Below are 19,082 nucleotides of genomic sequence, written 5' to 3'. Positions count from 1 at the left end.
GAACAAACCGCTTTCCACTTTCATCCTTTCTTTTTTCTATGTTCATTGTCTCCTTGGAGCTGTAAAATAGCACTCACATTGGTAAGGGACAAGTGTTTCAGAAATTGAAAACACAAAAGGAAGAAGAAAGATTAAAAAAAGAGGCCAAGAGACATCACAGTCACTCACAATGACAGCCGTGAGCGACAGAGATGGAGAGAGATCGGGTGAAAGAACGGACAGAGAGAGAGAGACAGACAGAGAGAGTGAGAGAGACAGAGAGAGTGAGAGAGACAGAGAGAGAGAGAGAGACAGAGAGAGTGAGAGAGACAGAGAGAGTGAGAGAGACAGAGAGAGAGAGAGAGAGAGAGAGAGAGAGAGAGAGAGAGAGAGAGAGAGAGAGAGTGAGAGAGAGAGAGAGAGAGAGAGAGAGAGAGAGAGAGACAGAGAGAGAGAGACAGAGAGAGAGAGAGAGAGAGAGAGAGAGAGAGAGAGAGAGAGACAGAGAGAGAGAGAGAGAGAGCGATTTCAGAGGCGTCAAACTGAACAAAAGGATGCAGCGGACAGATCGGGACAGGGGGCTAGCCTAGTAGGAGTACTGTAGTCTTTTCATACTGGGACAGGGAAGCTGGGCCCTAATAAGTCTAGCTTCTCAGAGTAGGAGTGCTGATCTAGGACCAGTTTTGCCTTTCAGATCATAATGAATACTGTTATATGGACAGGTGGGACCTGATCCTCGATCAGCAGTCAGTTTTACCTTCTGTCCGTGGCACTGAAAGGCACAACGTGGATCCCCAGAGGCCCGCCGACATTGGACACCTCTACCAGCTTTAGCATGTCACTGTGGGACAATGATGGATGAGGCAGGGGGTGAGAGGGACAGCGGGAGGGAGGAACGCATGTGTGAAATAAAAACAGAAACAGAAGAAATTGAGAATAACACAAAACAACAGGATAACATGACAGGTCTGGGAATGGAGCCTATATCTAGCAGCTAGGGAGATGCTACTGCAGTCACTCACTGGTCCAGTCCCAAATGACACTCTATTCCCTTTGTAGCGCACTACTTTTGACCAATCCCCATAGTGGACATTATATGAAATAGGGTGCCATTTGGGATACAGACCCTATAGAGATTGGCTTTGGCTCAGCTAGGCCTCTTCTCTCATGAAGCCATCCATTATACAGTCAGGCTGAGGAACCAGAGGTCGATTAAAGACCCAAATGGAGACTCCAATTAAGTGATTAAGATCAGGTCTTTGTGGGTTCTGCAGTAAAACTAGCCCCGATGAATTGGAAATATGGAGGGATGCTTCAGCCCTGCAAATAAAGCTGCGAGGGCGTACGAGGAAGTCACATTAATAATAGTTAAATAATACATGGAAAATCACATGATGGTGATGATGATGGTGGTAACACTGATGGTGGAGACATGGTCTTGGAAAATGAATCTGTAGTGTACTGTAACTATTTAATAATGGTGTATATATTGAGTATAGAACATCTGATTCATGGACACGACAATGTGATGGAGTACTGAGATGAGTGAGTCTATATGGTGTGTGCCTGTCATAAGAAGTGGTTATATTACAGGAAGAGAGAGAGTTGGGTGAGTCCATTCCTACCAGGAGGACAGTGGTGTGTAATGCACTTACTTCAGAGATAACGTTGGGGAGTGTTCCACACAGGAGTCTGCTCTCCCCACCGGCTCTATTCTCCCGTTCCGCTCTTCCTCCTTCACCCTCTCCTCTTCCTCCTCCTCCTCCTAGACAGACATAAAGAGTGAGTGAGTGAGTGTGAGGGACAGAGAGAGAGAGAGAAAGAAAGAGAGAGATAGAGCGAGAGAGAACAAGGTGACACAGGGAACATCAAAGACTATACAGCTCTGGCGGTGACCTAAGCTGTCCTACCGTCTGCGTCTCTGCATCTCATCTCTTCTTTCCTCCCTTCTTTTTAATCCAATTACCTGAGAAGGAGAGTAATGGTCTCTGTTTTAGCGTTGGGACTCTCTCTCGCTCTCTCTCCGCAACATCCGACAGAGGACAGCCAAGCAACACTGAAGTGGCCGTAATCGATTACTCATACTCAATCAATGTGGATGGGGGGGATGGGAGGTAGCAGTTTGCCAGGTTCTTACAGTAATCTGATAAAGCGACGGGAGGATGAGACACAGGCCATTTGTTTCTTTCACTCTCTCTCTCTCCATTTCATTTACCCTTCTCCCTGTTCTTCAGTCATGGCCATTAGCCATTATACCACTCTGTCTCTCAGACAGACTCAATATCAGACGGCTGGGGACCTTAGCGTCCTCTGTGAGAAATAGGAAGTTCTTATACTGTATTAAAGAGATACATTCACGGTATTCATGATACATGTAGATAACAATGTCGTGTTTTTACAGTGGTAGTACCAATACAAATCTCATAACATTCATCCACAGCTGATTCATACGGTATTGGTAAGTGTAATCGTGATATTTCGATCAAGAAGGTATGTGGTAATTCTTTGTTATAATGATGACATTCTGGGGGGGGGGAGGTGAGGTTAGTATGTCTAGACACTTAGCAGAGAGGGAGAAGACCTGAAATGGTTTGTTAGCCTCTGATATTAATATGCCTACTGCCCCACCCCTCACCTTCCCTCCTCGCTGAAATGTCAAGCACATCTAAATAACCGCTCTGCTCGTTCTCTCTTTCTCTCATTCTCTTTTTTATTTTATTTTATTTTATTTATTTTATTTATTTTATTTATTTTATTTATTTTATTTATTTTATTTAACCTTTATTTAACCAGGTAGGCAAATTGAGAACACGTTCTCATTTACAATTGCGACCTGGCCAAGATAAAGCAAAGCAGTTCGACACATACAACAACACATAGTTACACATGGAGTAAAACAAACATATAGTCAATAATACAGTGAAAAAAAATAAGTCTATATACAATGTGAGCAAGTGAGGTGAGATAAGGGAGGTGAAGGCAAACAAATATATGTATAAATAAATAAAAATATAAAAGGCCATGGAGGCGAAGTGAGTACAACACAGCAAGTAAAATAAAAATAAAAAAAAAACACTGGAATGGTTGGTTTGCAGTGGAAGAAAGTGCAAAGTAGAGACAGAAATAATGGGGTGCAAAGGAGCAAAATAAATTAATAAATAAATACAGTAGGTAAAGAGGTAGTTGTTTGGGCTAAATTGTAGATGGGTTATGTACAGGTGCAGTAATCTATGAGCTGCTCTGACAGCTGGTGCTTAAAGCTAGTGAGGGAGATAGGTGTTTCCAGTTTCAGAGATTTTTGTAGTTCGTTCCAGTCATTGGCAGCAGAGAACTGGAAGGAGAGGCGTCCAAAGGAAGAATTGGTTTTGGGGGTGACTAGAGAGATATACCTGCTGGAGCGCGTGCTACAGGTAGGTGCTGCTATGGTGACCAGCGAGCTGAGATAAGGGGGGACTTTACCTAGCAGGGTCTTGTAGATGACCTGGAACCAGTGGGTTTGGCGACGAGTATGAAGCGAGGGCCAGCCAACGAGAGTGTACAGGTCGCAGTGGTGGGTAGTATATGGGGCTTTGGTGACAAAACGGATGGCACTGTGATAGACTGCATCCAATTTATTGAGTAAGGTTTTGGAGGCTATTTTGTAAATGACATCACCGAAGTCGAGGATTGGTAGGATGGTCAGTTTTACAAGGGTATGTTTGGCAGCATGAGTAAAGGATGCTTTGTTGCGGAATAGGAAGCCAATTCTAGATTTGACTTTGGATTGGAGATGTTTGATGTGAGTCTGGAAGGAGAGTTTACAGTCTAACCAGACACCTAGGTATTTGTAGTTGTCCACATATTCTAAGTCAGAGCCGTCCAAAGTAGTGATGTTGGACAGGCGGGCAGGAGCAGGCAGCGATCGGTTGAAGAGCATGCATTTGGTTTTACTTGTATTTAAGAGCAGTTGGAGGCCACGGAAGGAGAGTTGTATGGCATTGAAGCTCGCCTGGAGGGTTGTTAACACAGTGTCAAAAGAAGGGCCAGAAGTATACAGAATAGTGTCGTCTGCGTAGAGGTGGATCAGAGAATCACCAGCAGCAAGAGCGACATCATTGATGTAAACAGAGAAGAGAGTCGGTCCAAGAATTGAACCCTGTGGCACCCCCATAGAGACTGCCAGAGGCCCGGACAACAGACCCTCCGATTTGACACACTGAACTCGATCAGAGAAGTAGTTGGTGAACCAGGCGAGGCAATCATTAGAGAAACCAAGGCTGTCGAGTCTGCCAATGAGGATGTGGTGATTGACAGAGTCAAAGGCCTTGGCCAGGTCAATGAATACGGCTGCACAGTATTGTTTCCTATCGATGGCGGTTACGATATCGTTTATGACCTTGAGCGTGGCTGAGGTGCACCCATGACCAGCTCTGAAACCAGATTGCATAGCGGAGAAGGTGTGGTGGGATTCGAAATGGTCGGTAATCTGTTTGTTGACTTGGCTTTCGAAGACCTTAGAAAGGCAGGGTAGGATAGATATAGGTCTGTAGCAGTTAGGGTCAAGGGTGTCCCCCCCTTTGAAGAGGGGGATAACCGCAGCTGCTTTCCAATCTTTGGGGATCTCAGACGACACGAAAGAGAGGTTGAAGAGGCTAGTAATAGGGGTGGCAACAATTTCAGCAGATAGTTTTAGAAAGAAAGTGTCCAGATTATCTAGCCCGGCTGATTTGTAAGGGTCCAGATTTTGCAGCTCATTTAGAACATCAGCTGACTGTATTTGGGAGAAAGAGAAATGGGGAAGGCTTGGGCGAGTAGCAGAGGGGAGGGCAGTGCTGTTGTCCGGGGTAGGGGCAGCCAGGTGGAAAGCATGGCCAGCCGTAGAAAAATGCTTATTGAAATTCTCAATTATAGTGGATTTGTCGGTGGTGACAGTGTTTCCTATCTTCAGAGCGGTTGGAAGCTGGAAGGAGGTGTTCTTATTCTCCATGGACTTTACGGTGTCCCAGAACTTTTTTGAATTTGTGTTGCAGGAAGCAAATTTCTGCTTGAAAAAGCTAGCCTTGGCTGTTCTAACTGCCTGTGTATATTGGTTTCTGGCTTCCCTGAAAAGTTGCATATCACGGGGGCTGTTCGATGCTAATGCAGAACGCCATAGGATGTTTTTCTGTTGGTTAAGGGCAGTCAGGTCAGGAGAGAACCAAGGGCTATATCTGTTCCTGGTTCTAAATTTCTTGAATGGGGCATGCTTATTCAAGATGGTGAGGAAGGCATTTTTAAAAAATGACCAGGCATCCTCTACTGACGGGATGAGATCAATATCCTTCCAGGATACCCCGGCCAGGTCGATTAGAAAGGCCTGCTCGCTGAAGTGTTTCAGGGAGCGTTTGACAGTGATGAGTGGAGGTCGTTTGACCGCTGACCCATTACGGATGCAGGCAATGAGGCAGTGATCGCTGAGATCTTGGTTGAAAACAGCAGAGGTGTATTTGGAGGGCAAGTTTGTTAGGATGATATCTATGAGGGTACCCGTGTTTACGGAATTGGGGTGGTACCTGGTAAGTTCATTGATAATTTGTGTGAGATTGAGGGCATCAAGCTTAGATTGTAGGGTGGCTGGGGTGTTGAGCATGTTCAAATTTAGGTCGCCTAGCAGCACGAGCTCTGAAGATAGATGGGGGGCAATCAGTTCACATATAGTGTCCAGAGCACAGCTGGGGGCAGAGGGTGGTCTATAGCAGGCGGCAACGGTGAGAGACTTGTTTTTAGAGAGGTGGATTTTTAAAAGTAGAAGTTCAAATTGTTTGGGAACAGACCTGGATAGTATAACAGAAATCTGCAGGCAGTCTTTGCAGTAGATTGCAACACCGCCCCCTTTGGCCGTTCTATCTTGTCTGAAAATCTTGTAATTGGGGATGAAAATGTCTGAATTTTTGGTGGTCTTTCTAAGCCAGGATTCAGACACGGCTAAAACATCCGGGTTGGCAGAGTGTGCTAAAGCAGTGAACAAAACAAACTTAGGGAGGAGGCTTCTAATGTTAACATGCATGAAGCCAAGGCTATTACGGTTACAGAAGTCATCAAAAGAGAGCGCCTGGGGAATAGGAGTGGAGCCAGGTACTGCAGGGCCTGGATTCACCTCTACATCACCAGAGGAACAGAGGAGGAGTAGGATAAGGGTACGGCTAAAAGCTATGAGAATTGGTCGCCTAGAGCTACTAGAGCAGAGAGTAAAAGGAGGTTTCTGGGGGCGATAAAATAGTTTAAAGGAATAATGTACAGACAAAGGTATGGTAGGATGTGAATACAGTGGAGGTAAACCTAGGTATTGAGTGATGATGAGAGAGATATTGTCTCTAGAAACATCATTGAAACCAGGTGATGTCATCGCATATGTGGGTGGTGGAACTGAGAGGTTGGATATGGTATAGAGAGCAGGGCTAGAATCTCTACAGTGAAATAAGCCAATAAACACTAACCAGAACAGCAATGGACAAGGCATATTTACATTAAGGAGAGGCATGCTAATCGAGTGATCAATAAGGGTCCAGTGAGTAGAGGTTGGTTGGGGTCGTGGCGATCCAGACAGCTGGCCGGGTATATGGCTATCGGTAGCAGCATAGGATGGAGGTCTGTTTGTAGATACCTCGTGCGTTTCCGTCGGTAGGTTAGTGGGGTTCCGTGTAGTGGGGTTCCGTGTGGTAGAGGGGATCAATCCAAATTGGCAAAATAGATATAGTGACCCAAGGAAAAAATAAAATAAATAAATAATAATAATAATAATAGTTGTCCGATATACTTGTTCAAATAGCAGCCGATAAGACAGCTAACGATTAGCGGGCCTCAGATGAGCGTTCAGGTAACGTCGGGACGGAGGTGCCAGTTGGATAAATCCCTCGGGCAGATAACGTCGGCAGTCAGTCGCGGCAGTCAGTCGTGAAGGCCCGGTGGGGTTCCGTATCTGCAGCAGCAACAAAAGAAACGGGTCCGGATGGTGATGGAACTCCTCAGCTGGCTAGCTCCAGAATGATTTGAGTTTGCTCCGGGGTCGACGTAAGCCAATAGTCACACGGTTTGCAGCTAGCTAGCTGCGAAATCAAGGTGCAAGTGTCCAGAGCCTGCGGCTGGAATCCGGGGAAACTGAGAGAAAAAGAGTCCCGGAATGCTCCGGTCCGAGTCGCGTTGCACAAAAGTGCCGGTAGATTATCGAGCTAAAGGAATAGCTGATGACCACTAAACGTGGGCAGCTGAAACACCAACGCTAGCCAGCAAACCGGCAAATTTCGGGGCAGCTACAGATTAGCTTCTGGCTAGCTATCGGAGTAGCTTCTGGTTAGCTTTCAGGCTAGCTTCTGAATTAGCCCCTGGCTAGCTTCCACGATGGATTTTCAGATTGAGGTAAATAATACTTTTTGTAATTGGTGAAGCGGGTTGCAGGAAAGCTTTTGCAGGAAAGCTTTTGTAGTTGAGTTCTTGGATAATAAAATAGATAAAAGATATGCGAAGAAAGGTGTAAATATATATATATACAGGACACGACAATACGGAACAGAAAAAGACGTCTGAACTGCTAAGCCACCTTGGACGAAGACAATTTTTTTTTTAATGGAAATGTATTCAGCCCTTTGAAACTATGAACCCCTGCGACACGGGATGGGTTTAGAGGGGGTACTCGGGCCCGTCGGGAGACTCCTAATCTTATTTATACATTTCCGAAGGTGAAGTGAGACTGACATGGGGTCATGACAATTTAATCAGAATACCTACAGAATCCTGCTGCCAAGCAGCTGCTGTTTTCTCTATTAGGTGTTTCTATAAAAATGAGTCAATCACCTTTGTCCGCAATGCAAGGCCCCGGCTCTGCTGTTTTTAATTATGCGTCATGACAGGTCTCATGTGCCTCCTTGCTTTTATTCATATGCTTTCTATTGGAAAACAAGGGGGATACTGGCATACTGTACAGTGGGACCTCAATGGACCTGGCAACCCAACATGACCTGGCAACCCGTGGAATGCTTACATAAGAAATAAACAGAGGACTGAAGGATAACATAATGGTGGAGGTGAAGGGAAAAGAAGGGAAGGAAGCATGTGATAATGGAAAAATAAATACAATCAGATATCCAAAAGGAAAAAGGGAAAAATATTTAAAAAATACAGTTCTAAAAAAAAGCCAGATAATTTGCATAGAGCATGTATGCAGAGGAAGACGAATGGCGGAGTGCTCTTTGCTTGTTGCCTGTGACAATAGGGTTTAGATGGCTGGGTTGAAGCCGAGGAAGAGGTGGTGATTCACATTTATCATTACTGACACTGACAAGTAATTAACTCCCATAACAGTTGCTCTCGGTGACAAGCCTAAGCCTTGCTGTTTGTTGAGTGACAATTTTGTATGACATGAATGCATCTCTGCTCCTGAGAATCTCTATTCAGTGGAAAGGGAGACCTGTCGAGCTGAGGCTGAGCTAAGCGGTAGAGGTGGAGGAGTGGAGTGGATGACTGGAGGAGAGGAGGAGGAGTAGAGGAGAGAGCGAGGTATCAGTGTGTAGAGCTCATTGGTGCACAGAGGTGAGGAGAGGTTTCTATCCATGGTTCACAACAGAGATAGGTAGCAAGATACCCACACGAAAAAAATACTACACAATGGTATAAATAGAATAGTATTCACTGGACTAAAGTTATCAAAAACATGACAGTGAATACTGTATTATTTACTGTAGTATACTGTATTATTTACATTTAACTATAGTATAATTACTGAATTAAAAGAAAACGGATATACTAAATTAATGTAGCGTTTTTGCAGATTGTAGTATACTGTAATATGATTTGCATAAATTACTATAGTATTTATTAGTGTTTTTGTTGGATTGTCTTTGACATAGAAGGGGAGGCTTTCTCCTCGAAGAAACCTACTGGAGAAATTGTAAAAGAGCAGGTTTTCCATAACCTACCTGTAGGTAGGCAGGTAGGACTGGGGTCTGAACAGATAGTTCAGAGCTTCTGCTCTTTTCTAAAACCTGTAGGGAACACAATATAATTATGATTTATACTTGGCATATATGTTTCTCACTTATGAGTGGCACAAATTGGGATATGGGGTATGGGGGAGGGGAATGGGCAGAGTATATCATTAACTTATAGGGGACTGCACTGTTTTTGCGGACATTAATGTAGTACTTAAGAAACAATAGATGGTAATGCTGTAGTATTTACTATAGTATACTACACCATTCTATGGTAAGTACTACACATGATCGAGGGATAGTGTGTAGTATAGTATTCTACAATATACTACAGTTTACTACAGAATTATATAGTAAGTACTGTAGTAAAGTCTAGTATTTTTTTCATGTGGAGGGAGTGAGGGAGACAAAGAGTTGGAGAGAGAAATAGAAAAGAGAGAGAGTGAAAGAAAGAGAGAGAGCACGCGAGAGAGATATATAGTAAGGTAGATATAGTAGTCCCTTGAGGGATAACTGGTGACTGACATCCCTGATGGACTGATTGACTGAGTGACTCAGAAGCAGTGGGTGTCACTCTCTTCTTGTTTCTTCTTCTTTCTTCTTCCAAGGGCAGAAAGAGAGCCTTACACTGGCTGCCAGCCCTGCTCTATTGTCCATCCGTCTCGCTCTCTGTCTCATTGCCAGTGCTAAGCATTTAGTGACAGGAGAGGTGAGCCACTAGCTAACGAGACACCTCTCTTTCTCTCCCTCTCTATCGCTCTCCTTCTCTCTCAGGTGGGTTCTATGTATAGTGGACGAGGAGGGGGGCATGGTTTGAACTTTTTAGGTTCGTTACAATTAAGTAAAGCTTGTGCCTTTAACTTCTTAGCGCTAGGGGTCAGATTTTAATTTTTTTTTTTTTAAATAACGTACCCAACGTAAACTGACATTTTCTCTGGCCCAGATCGTAGAATATGCATATAATTTACAGATTAGGATAGAGAACACTCTAAAGTTTCCAAAACTGTCAAATTATTGTCTGTGAGTATAACAATACTTATTCTGCAAGCAAAACCCTGAGAAAATGTAACCCGGAAGTGATATTTTCTTTAAAAAAAACGTTGTTTCCTGGCCTGTCTAACCTCCATTTAAAGGGGTATCAACAAGATTCCTTTTCCAATGGCTTCCTCAGGCTGTGACCAGGCTTTAGACATAGTTTCAGGCTTTTATTTTGAAAAATTAGCGAGTTTTTTCAAAAGTAGTCAGGTGTCCTCTGAATATTTCCTGCGCGCGAGAGAGAGACACCCTATTTTCTTTTTGTCTCTTAATGAATAGGTTATGGTCCGGATGAAATATTATCGATTACGTTTGTTAAAAACAACCTGAGGATTGATTTTAAAAAACATTTGACATGTTTCTACGACCATTACGGATACTTTTTGGAATTTGTCGAACGGAACACGGCTTTGGTTTTCTCAACATAATGAGCAACCCAAATCGCGTTTTTTTGTGATAAAAGTAATATTTATCGAACAAAAATAACATTTGTTGTGTAACTGGGAGTCTCGTGAGTGGAAACATCCGAAGATTATCAAAGGTAAGCGATTAATTTGATTGCTTTTCTGACTTTCGTGACCAAGCTAACCAAGCTAATATAAGGCTAACTGTTGTAGCATTTATTGCTACACTCACAAAAGCTTGGATTTCTTTCGCTGTAAAGTATATTTTCAAAATATGACACGATAGGTGGATTAACAACAAGCTAAGCTGTGTTTTGGTATATTTCACTTGTGATTTCATGATTATAAATATTTTTAGTAATATTTTTTAATCTGATACGTTTGGGATTTTTCATCCTCCTTTCAGGACCGGAACGAGGCTGTAGTTCTCAGCATAACGCGCAACCCAAATGGCGTTTTTTTGTGATAAAAGTAATATTTATCGAACAAAAATAACATTTGTTGTGTAACTGGGAGTCTCGTGAATGCAACCATCCGAAGATTATCTAAGGTAAGCGATTAATTTGATTGCTTTTCTGACTTTCGTGACCATGCTAATTTGGGGCTAACTGTTGTAGCATTGAAAGCTACACTCACAAAAGCTTGGATTTCTTTCGCTGTAAAATATATTTTCAAAATCTGACACGATAGGTGGATTAACAACAAGCTAAGCTGTGTTTTGGTATATTTCACTTGTGATTGCATGATTATAAATATTTTTAGTAATATTTTTGCATTTGGCGCCCTGCAATTCTAGCGGTGGTTTAGGAAAGTGATCCCGTAAAAGGGATCCGTAGCGCAGAGAAGTTAAATATGTAACTATAGGGCCAATAAAGGTATTTTTAAATCCATCTCTCTCTCTCCATCTCATTCCCCTGACTATAGTTGGCCGGACAATGCCTTCCTTCCTGATCAGAGGGGAAGTAGCTCTGCAGCGTTTCACCTCTCTCTGCACCTCACTTTAGGCCCTATCTATGTTGTGCAGAGTCAGACATGGTGGAGTGAAGGGGCCTGAGAGCACATCTCTCAACACATGGGGCTGGGATGGCTGTGTGCTGTGAGGGCATGGGGCTGGGTCAGAGCCAACTGCCTCTCCAACAATGATAGGAAGCACAGCGTTAGGAGCCTGGCGGTTAGACAGCCAGTGCATTAGATTATTGAAGCAGATATGAAACTTGGCTTGGCAGTCAGACAGGGAGGGAGTAGAGGGAGGGACTGTAAAGTGCAGAGTGCCGTTTCCTTTCACATATTGAGTGGTGAGAGAGTGGACAGGGGGAATGAGGAGGACACGGGGTAGGGCTGCTGGGGGTAGGGCTGCTGGATGCAGGACTAGCTACCTGCTGGGTCACGGATTGACCCCGAAACACACACATCGACGCATGGGTGCACATACATTGTCTGCTCGCTGGAGGGTTGGTGGTAAGGGTAAGGGTGTGTGCTGAGTTACCTTCCATCAGATCCCATCCTGAAGGAAACACTGGAATGGCCAATAAGAAACACTGGAGTGGCCTAAAAGAAACACTGGAGTGGCCTAAAAGAAACACTGGAGTGGCCTAAAAGAAACACTGGAATGACCGAAAAGAAACACTGGAATGACCGAAAAGAAACACTGGAATGACCGAAAAGAAACACTGGAATGACCAAAAAGAAACACTGGAGTGGCCAAAAAGAAACTGGAATGACCAAAAAGAAACACTGGAATGACCGAAAAGAAACACTGGAGTGGCCAAAAAGAAACTGGAATGACCAAAAAGAAACACTGGAATGACCAAAAAGTAACACTGGAATGACCGAAAAGAAACACTGGAATGACCGAAAAGAAACACTGGAATGACCGAAAAGAAACACTGGAGTGGCCAAAAAGAAACACTGGAGTGGCCAAAAAGAAACTGGAATGACCAAAAAGAAACACTGGAATGACCGAAAAGAAACACTGGAATGACCGAAAAGAAACACTGGAATGACCGAAAAGAAACACTGGAACGACCGAAAAGAAACACTGGAACGACCAAAAAGAAACAATGGAATGGCCAAAAAGAAACACTGGAGTGGCCTAAAAGAAACACTGGAATGGCCAAAAAGAAACACTGGAGTGGCCAAAAAGAAACACTGGAATGGCCAAAAAGAAACACTGGAGTGGCCAAAAAGAAACAATGGAATGGCCAAAAAGAAACACTGGAATGACCAAAAAGAAACAATGGAATGGCCAAAAAGAAACACTGGAATGGCCAAAAAGAAACACTGGAGTGGCCAAAAAGAAACACTGGAGTGGCCTAAAAGAAACACTGGAGTGGCCAAAAAGAAACACTGGAATGACCAAAAAGAAACACTGGAATGGCCAAAAAGAAACACTGGAATGGCCAAAAAGAAACACTGGAGTGGCCAAAAAGAAACACTGGAGTGGCCAAAAAGAAACACTGGAATGACCAAAAAGAAACAATGGAATGGCCAAAAAGAAACACTGGAATGACCAAAAAGAAACAATGGAATGGCCAAAAAGAAACACTGGAATGACCAAAAAGAAACACTGGAATGACCAAAAAGAAACACTGGAGTGGCCTAAAAGAAACACTGGAATGACCAAAAAGAAACAATGGAATGGCCAAAAAGAAACACTGGAATGGCCAAAAAGAAACACTGGAGTGGCCAAAAAGAAACACTGGAATGACCAAAAAGAAACAATGGAATGGCCAAAAAGAAACACTGGAGTGGCCAAAAAGAAACACTGGAATGGCCAAAAAGAAACACTGGAGTGGCCAAAAAGAAACACTGGAATGACCAAAAAGGAACACAGCAATGACCAAAAAGAAACACTGGAGTGGCCAAAAAGAAACACTGGAATGACCAAAAAGAAACACTGGAATGACCAAAAAGTAACACTGGAATAGCCAAGTGTAACAAAGACTTTGACGTGTGAAAAGAAATCCATATTATGATGTTGAAATGAGGAAGGGGAAGAGGGTGAAGGAAGGGTGGAGGGAGGCTTTCCTCTCATTCACAAAGGTCAAGGCCAATAATTGCATCCTCATTACATGATAGAGCTAATGTGGATACAGTGCAGTCCAAGAGACAGAGACAAATGAGACCATACAAGACACTGGCACCATGTCTGGCATTACAAGAGTGGACATTGCTTCTCTAGTCACCATAATGCAAGGACAACTACAATATAACTACAGCAGAGAGATACAGCTAGTAAAGGCTTCCTAAAGCCTTTAAATCAGTGTAATATGCAATTGAAGTTAAATAAAAATGTAATAACTGAAATAAAGGCATCTACAGTATTTTCAATGATTTCTCAATAAACTGAAAATAAACATTCCATTTCAGAATTTTAACTTCAAATCACTTCCTGAACCCCGACCCTACATTAAACACTTGACTACACTGCTGAATCGTGACTCAAACAACTGGGATCCACTTAAACAGATCCTGTCAACAATTCTTTTCCAACTGTCATTCAAGTTTAATTTGTCACATGCACAAGTACAGTGAAATGTTTAACTTGCAAGCCCTACCCAACAGTGCAGTATTCAATACCAAAATAGCATAAACAAATAAACTCTTAAAAAAAGGAACGTCCTCGCACTGTCAACTGCGTTAACTTTCAGCAAACTTAACATGTGTAAATATTTGTATGAACATAACAAGATTCACCAGCTGAGACATAAACTGAACAAGTTCCACAGACATGTGACTAACATAAATTGAATAATGTGTCTCTGAACAAAGGGGGGGGGTCAAAATCAAAACAGTCAGTATCTGGTGTGGCCACCAGCTGCATTAAGTACTGCAGTGCATCTCCTCCTCATGGAATGCGGCATATTTGCCAGTTCTTGCTGTGAGATGTTACCCCACTCTTCCACCAAGGCACCTGCAAGTTCCCGGACATTTCTGGGGGGAATGGCCTAGCTCTCAACCTCCCATCCAACAGATCCCAGACGTGCTCAATGGGATTGAGATCCGGGCTCTTCGCTGGCCATGGCAGAACACTGACATTCCTGTTTTGCAGGAAATCACGCACAGAAAGAGCAGTATGGCTGGTGGCATTGTCATGCTGGAGGGTCATGTCAGGATGAATCTGCAGGAAGGGTACCACATGAGGGAGGAGGATGTCTTCCCTGTAACACACAGCGTTGAGATTGCCTGCAATGACAACAAGCTCAGTCCGATGATGCTGTGACACACCGCCCCAGACCATGACGGACCCTCCACCTCCAAATCGATCCCACTCTAGAGTGCAGGCCTCGGTGTAACGCTCATTCCTGCGACAATAAACGCGAATCCGACCATCACCCCTGGTGAGAGAAAACCGCGACTCGTCAGTGAAGAGCACTTTTTGGCAGTCCTGTCTGGTCCAGCAATGGTGGGTTTGTCCCCATAGGTGATGTTGTTGCCGTTGATGTCTGGTGACGACCTGCCTTACAACAGGCCTAAAAGCCCTCAGTCCAGCCTCTCTCAGCCTATTGCGGACAGTCTGAGCACTGATGGAGGGATTGTGCGTTCCTGTTGTAACTTGGGCAGTTGTTGTTGCCATCCTGTACCTGTCCCGCAGGTGTGATGTTCGGATGTACCGATCCTGTGCAGGTGTTGTTACACGTGGTCTGCCACTGCGAGGATGATCAGCTGTCCGTCTCACAGTACGGACATTGCAATTTATTGCCCTGGCCACATCTGCAGTCCTCATGCCTCCTTGCAGCATTCCTAAGGCACGTTCAAGCAGATGAGCAGGGAAACTGGGAATCTTTCGCTTGGTGTTTTTCAGAGTCAGTAGAAAGGCCTCTTTAGTGTCCTACGTTTTCACAACTTAATTGCCTACCGTCTATAAGCTGTTAGTGTCTTAACGACCGTTCCACAGGTGCATGTTCATTAATTGTGTATGGTTCATTGAACAAGCATGGGAAACAGTGTTTAAACCCTTTACAATGAAGATCTGTGAAGTTATTTAGATTTTTATGAATGATCTTTGAAAGACAGGGTCCTGAAAAAGGGACGTTTCTTTTTTTTCTAAGTTTATATAAATAAAACTACAGTATATAGAGTAAATTCGAGCCAAACACAAAGGTCTCATTGTAACTGTATGAGTTCAGTATGTATGAGTTTCAACCAGAGTGACCATATAGATCATGTAAGACTGCCCTCCCTGGACAAAAGACAATTGTGGATTTCAATAATTCATATCCTTTTAAAGCTCTGGGTCTGACCAGAGAGCATTCCTTCCTAACCTGACTGTTATTGATGAGGGCTCGAACATTTGAGTCTCCGTCCGCTTGAGATTTTGTTATTGACTCAGTGATTGATTTAAGCCCTTATAATTAGCTGTCCCTAATTGAATTAATGTTCCATTTAACGATACAGCAGCCCAGAGCAGAGGGAAGCCGTGTCATTGATAGATCTGCCTGGACTCATATGAAATCCTGGTTGGCAGATGACGTACTGTAACACAGATGCAATTCATTGACAGAGAAGAAGGAAGAAACAAACTATCCCCTCCGGTCCAGTTCTCCAAATGCCAGTCTTGTCTGCAACACATAACACACCCTTTCAGACTGATGTGGACAAATGTGACCCAGGTAGGCTCACATCTCTGATTTAATTTGCTTAATAGCATTAAGAACCTGTTTGGGCTTTAATTTGCTTAAAGTAAATCCACGTCATACGGAATGCAAACTTTTATACCCTATTAGCGGTGTGTCTTAAAACCAAAGGCAGACAGGGAGATTTAAAGGTTTGATGTCTTTGTTGATTAAAAGGGGAGAAAACTACATCAACTCGACTAGAAATAGAACTGGGGGCGAATGTGAAGTTTACGACATCTGAGATTCAGTGCCAGGAAAATAGATTTCATTAGCCAGTAATGGAGCTTGGTGTGTTTCCTAACTGCATTATGGGTAGCTGATTCCTGCATCCCTGTTGGCATCTCTGCTGCCCCCTGATTGGCTGAAGCCTCTTTTCCTGTACTGATGATTAAGAACGTCGTGCTTTGGTCAGCGAGATCAAAAAGACAGCACAGAAAAAACACAGCGGGCACAGTGAAACAAACTTATCCGTTACTCCGATAAAGTACTTGTTCGTCTTGTTTTACTCTCATCTTGGATATAGTTTCTCAAAAGAAATAGTCTTATAATGAATCTATACTGTTTCTTAGATATCGTTTATCAAAAGGAATAGTACATCTAATCCCTACTTGGGAATGGGGAGTCAGTCATCTGCTTTGAACAGTCCTGAGCCCATGGGTTCTGAGTCGGAATCAGAGAGGAGAACACGTCCTCATCAGAGTCAGCCTGTGTTTCTCCCCATCGGCAGAGACACGGACAGCCGGCCCACACAGGGTTACTCTACTGTAATTTCTTTCCAGTGTGTGTGTGTGCGAAGCTCTCTCTGCAGAATTGGAATCTAATAATTTCCTCACTAGATGCTGTGCTAGACAGAATATAGCTGCTGTACATTAGAGTTGTATTGGAGACCTACTGTTGTAGCAATGCAAGTGTTCTGCTTCCGCCCTGTTGGGTATGACTTTGACCTCAGCTCTCAGCAAATGAATGGGTTAATCCTATTTTTGCATTAAGGATTTATACACTATTCTTGGTTCTCTGAAGAGTTATCAATGGCGTGGCTTTATTGAGAGGCCTTAGTAATTGCAATGGCTGCATATCCTTCCCTTGCCTGACTAAACCACTTGACATTAATGGAAATTGCACGTGGCTTTCCTCTTGTTGAGATCTTAGTTGTTCATCAACACATTGAATCATCTGATATGGACATGCATTATTATCACATATGGAAATGATCATACATTGATGATAACTGTCTGAAATGCTCATAGACAGTATGGTTTATGCCTTCATACTCACCCACCATTACTGCCACAGAGAAAAAGTGAATAGCAACATGAATTACATTATCAGAACCGTCTCAGTGTCCACATAATGATGTTATCTCTGGTTTCTGCCTTTTTAACATCCCTTAAACCTAACATAAATGTAAATAACTGTCTAGAACTGTCTGATAACTCGGGCCGGGTTGATGCATTGGCTGCGTTAATAGGGTAGTTAAGATGGCTGATTCAAATGACCTGATGAGGGAAGAGGGGTTAATGACAGGGGAGCAACAGTCACATCCAATCTAATCACAGAGATGTTTTGGGGGTCTAATTTGGGATAATGGCAGTTAGCTCTGAGGGATGGGTGACATGGGAAGGAGAATGGGCTTTTGTACAGTCTCACATTTGACTGGGTTTTGAGGAGGTCAACATGTTTTGCAATCAACATATCTGTGGCATATCCTCAACTTGGCCTTATGGTCAAGGAACAACACATTTTAGAAGGATAGTATCCTTTTCTCTAGCATCTGAGGCTATGTACCAACTGGCACACTTTGCCCTATGGGCCCTGGTCAAAAGTAGTGCACTACATAGAGATTTGCCATTTGGGATGCACTCTGTCCCTTACTTGATTAAGTAAGGTGAGGTGTGTTTGTGTCTCCACTCAATCTCGAGGTAGAGCGTGAACTGTGAAGCTGAACGGATGAGTGTGAGGCTTGGTCATGAACTGAGCATTAACTGGGGCATGTGGTACATTTAAGCAATAAGGCACCTCAGGGGTTTGTGGTATATGGCCAATATACCATGGCTAAGGGCTGTTATTAGGCAGAATGCAACACCCTTAGCCATAGTATACTGACCATATACCACAAACCCTTGAGGTGCCTTAATGCTATTATTAACTGGTTAACAACGTAATTAGAAGAGGCAAAATAAATGTTTTGTCATACCTGTGGTATACGGTCTGATAGACCCTGACTGACAGCCAGTCAGCATTCCAGGCTCGAACCATCCAGTTTACAATAAGCATTAACTCAACTCTAAAGTAAAAACTGAGCTCTACATGAACTGAACTCTGTGGATCTTTTCACTTGAACTGAGCTCTGTGGTAATTTTAGCAGATTAATCATCATTTTGAGCTGATTAGGGGCGAGGACAGTCTTGTCTTCTCTGCTCTGAACATCTAATCCATCTCTCAGAGTGTCTGTGAAGGTCAGTGAGCGTCTCTCCTGTTAGATACCGTCAGACTGACACAGAGACATACATGTATGTCAGTATTTCAATGACGTGTAAAACAGATAGAGGACACTCAAGTTTCAAACAGCTGAACTGTAACTAAATATACCTATTCCACAGTATCTTATGTGAGCCCTGGTCAAACGTAGTGCACTAAAAAAGGAAGAGGGCGCAACTCGGGACACACACTAGAAATTCCAATTCCAATTGAAATGAAATGGAATTGATCCCATCCCTGCAGGGAGTCAACCAGTATCTAAAGCAGAGAGCAGAGACACACCATGTCTCTCCATTAGTATGCTACAGGTTGCTTCCTGTGCAGACCTCATCATAGACACCTCATCGAGGTAAGTCTGAAGGAGGATGATTGATGTGGTCCTATGAATGACTGAACAGGAGCTGAGTACACACTAGAGCTAGTCATTACTGAGGAGCCAGTCTATTCCTCAGATTAACTTTTGTTTGCTGTGTTGCCCGAGAGCTTCATTTTCAAGATGGTGGGAGGAGGTGCTCAGCGGAGAGCGGCGCTTTGTTCATTTATTTTTAATTGCTGGAGTCTGAGATTCTGGGGGTCGGGATTCATTTGGCCGTGTCCTCGCTCTATGGGTGGGTAAATGAAGTGGA

At 43.4% G+C, this 19,082-nt stretch overlaps 1 protein-coding gene and 1 non-coding gene across 5 annotated transcripts in view; both read right to left on the bottom strand.

The window, feature by feature from the left end:
• The window catches only part of LOC139583730 (partitioning defective 3 homolog), a 599,078-nt gene that overhangs the window by 301,338 nt on the left and 278,658 nt on the right, over nt 1–19,082 (bottom strand). For 2 of the 4 annotated variants that reach the window (XM_071415128.1, XM_071415129.1), the window contains exons 6-8: nt 8,910–8,975; nt 1,635–1,744; nt 737–820 (exon numbers count right to left, since the gene is read on the bottom strand). In XM_071415128.1, the coding sequence (XP_071271229.1) occupies nt 737–820; nt 1,635–1,744; nt 8,910–8,975 (260 nt within the window). The remainder of the gene's footprint in view (nt 1–736; nt 821–1,634; nt 1,745–8,909; nt 8,976–19,082) is intronic. The other 2 variants (XM_071415130.1, XM_071415131.1) reach the window with 1 other exon arrangement.
• Nucleotides 8,845–8,899, bottom strand: LOC139583881 (U7 small nuclear RNA). The gene has a single exon (XR_011676640.1). It is a non-coding gene; the product is annotated as a U7 small nuclear RNA (small nuclear RNA).

Source organism: Salvelinus alpinus, chromosome 8 (assembly GCF_045679555.1).
Source record: "Salvelinus alpinus chromosome 8, SLU_Salpinus.1, whole genome shotgun sequence".
Classification (NCBI taxonomy): domain Eukaryota; kingdom Metazoa; phylum Chordata; class Actinopteri; order Salmoniformes; family Salmonidae; genus Salvelinus; species Salvelinus alpinus.
Note: the sequence above shows the minus strand (reverse complement) of the source record. Positions and strands in the feature narration are given on the sequence as shown.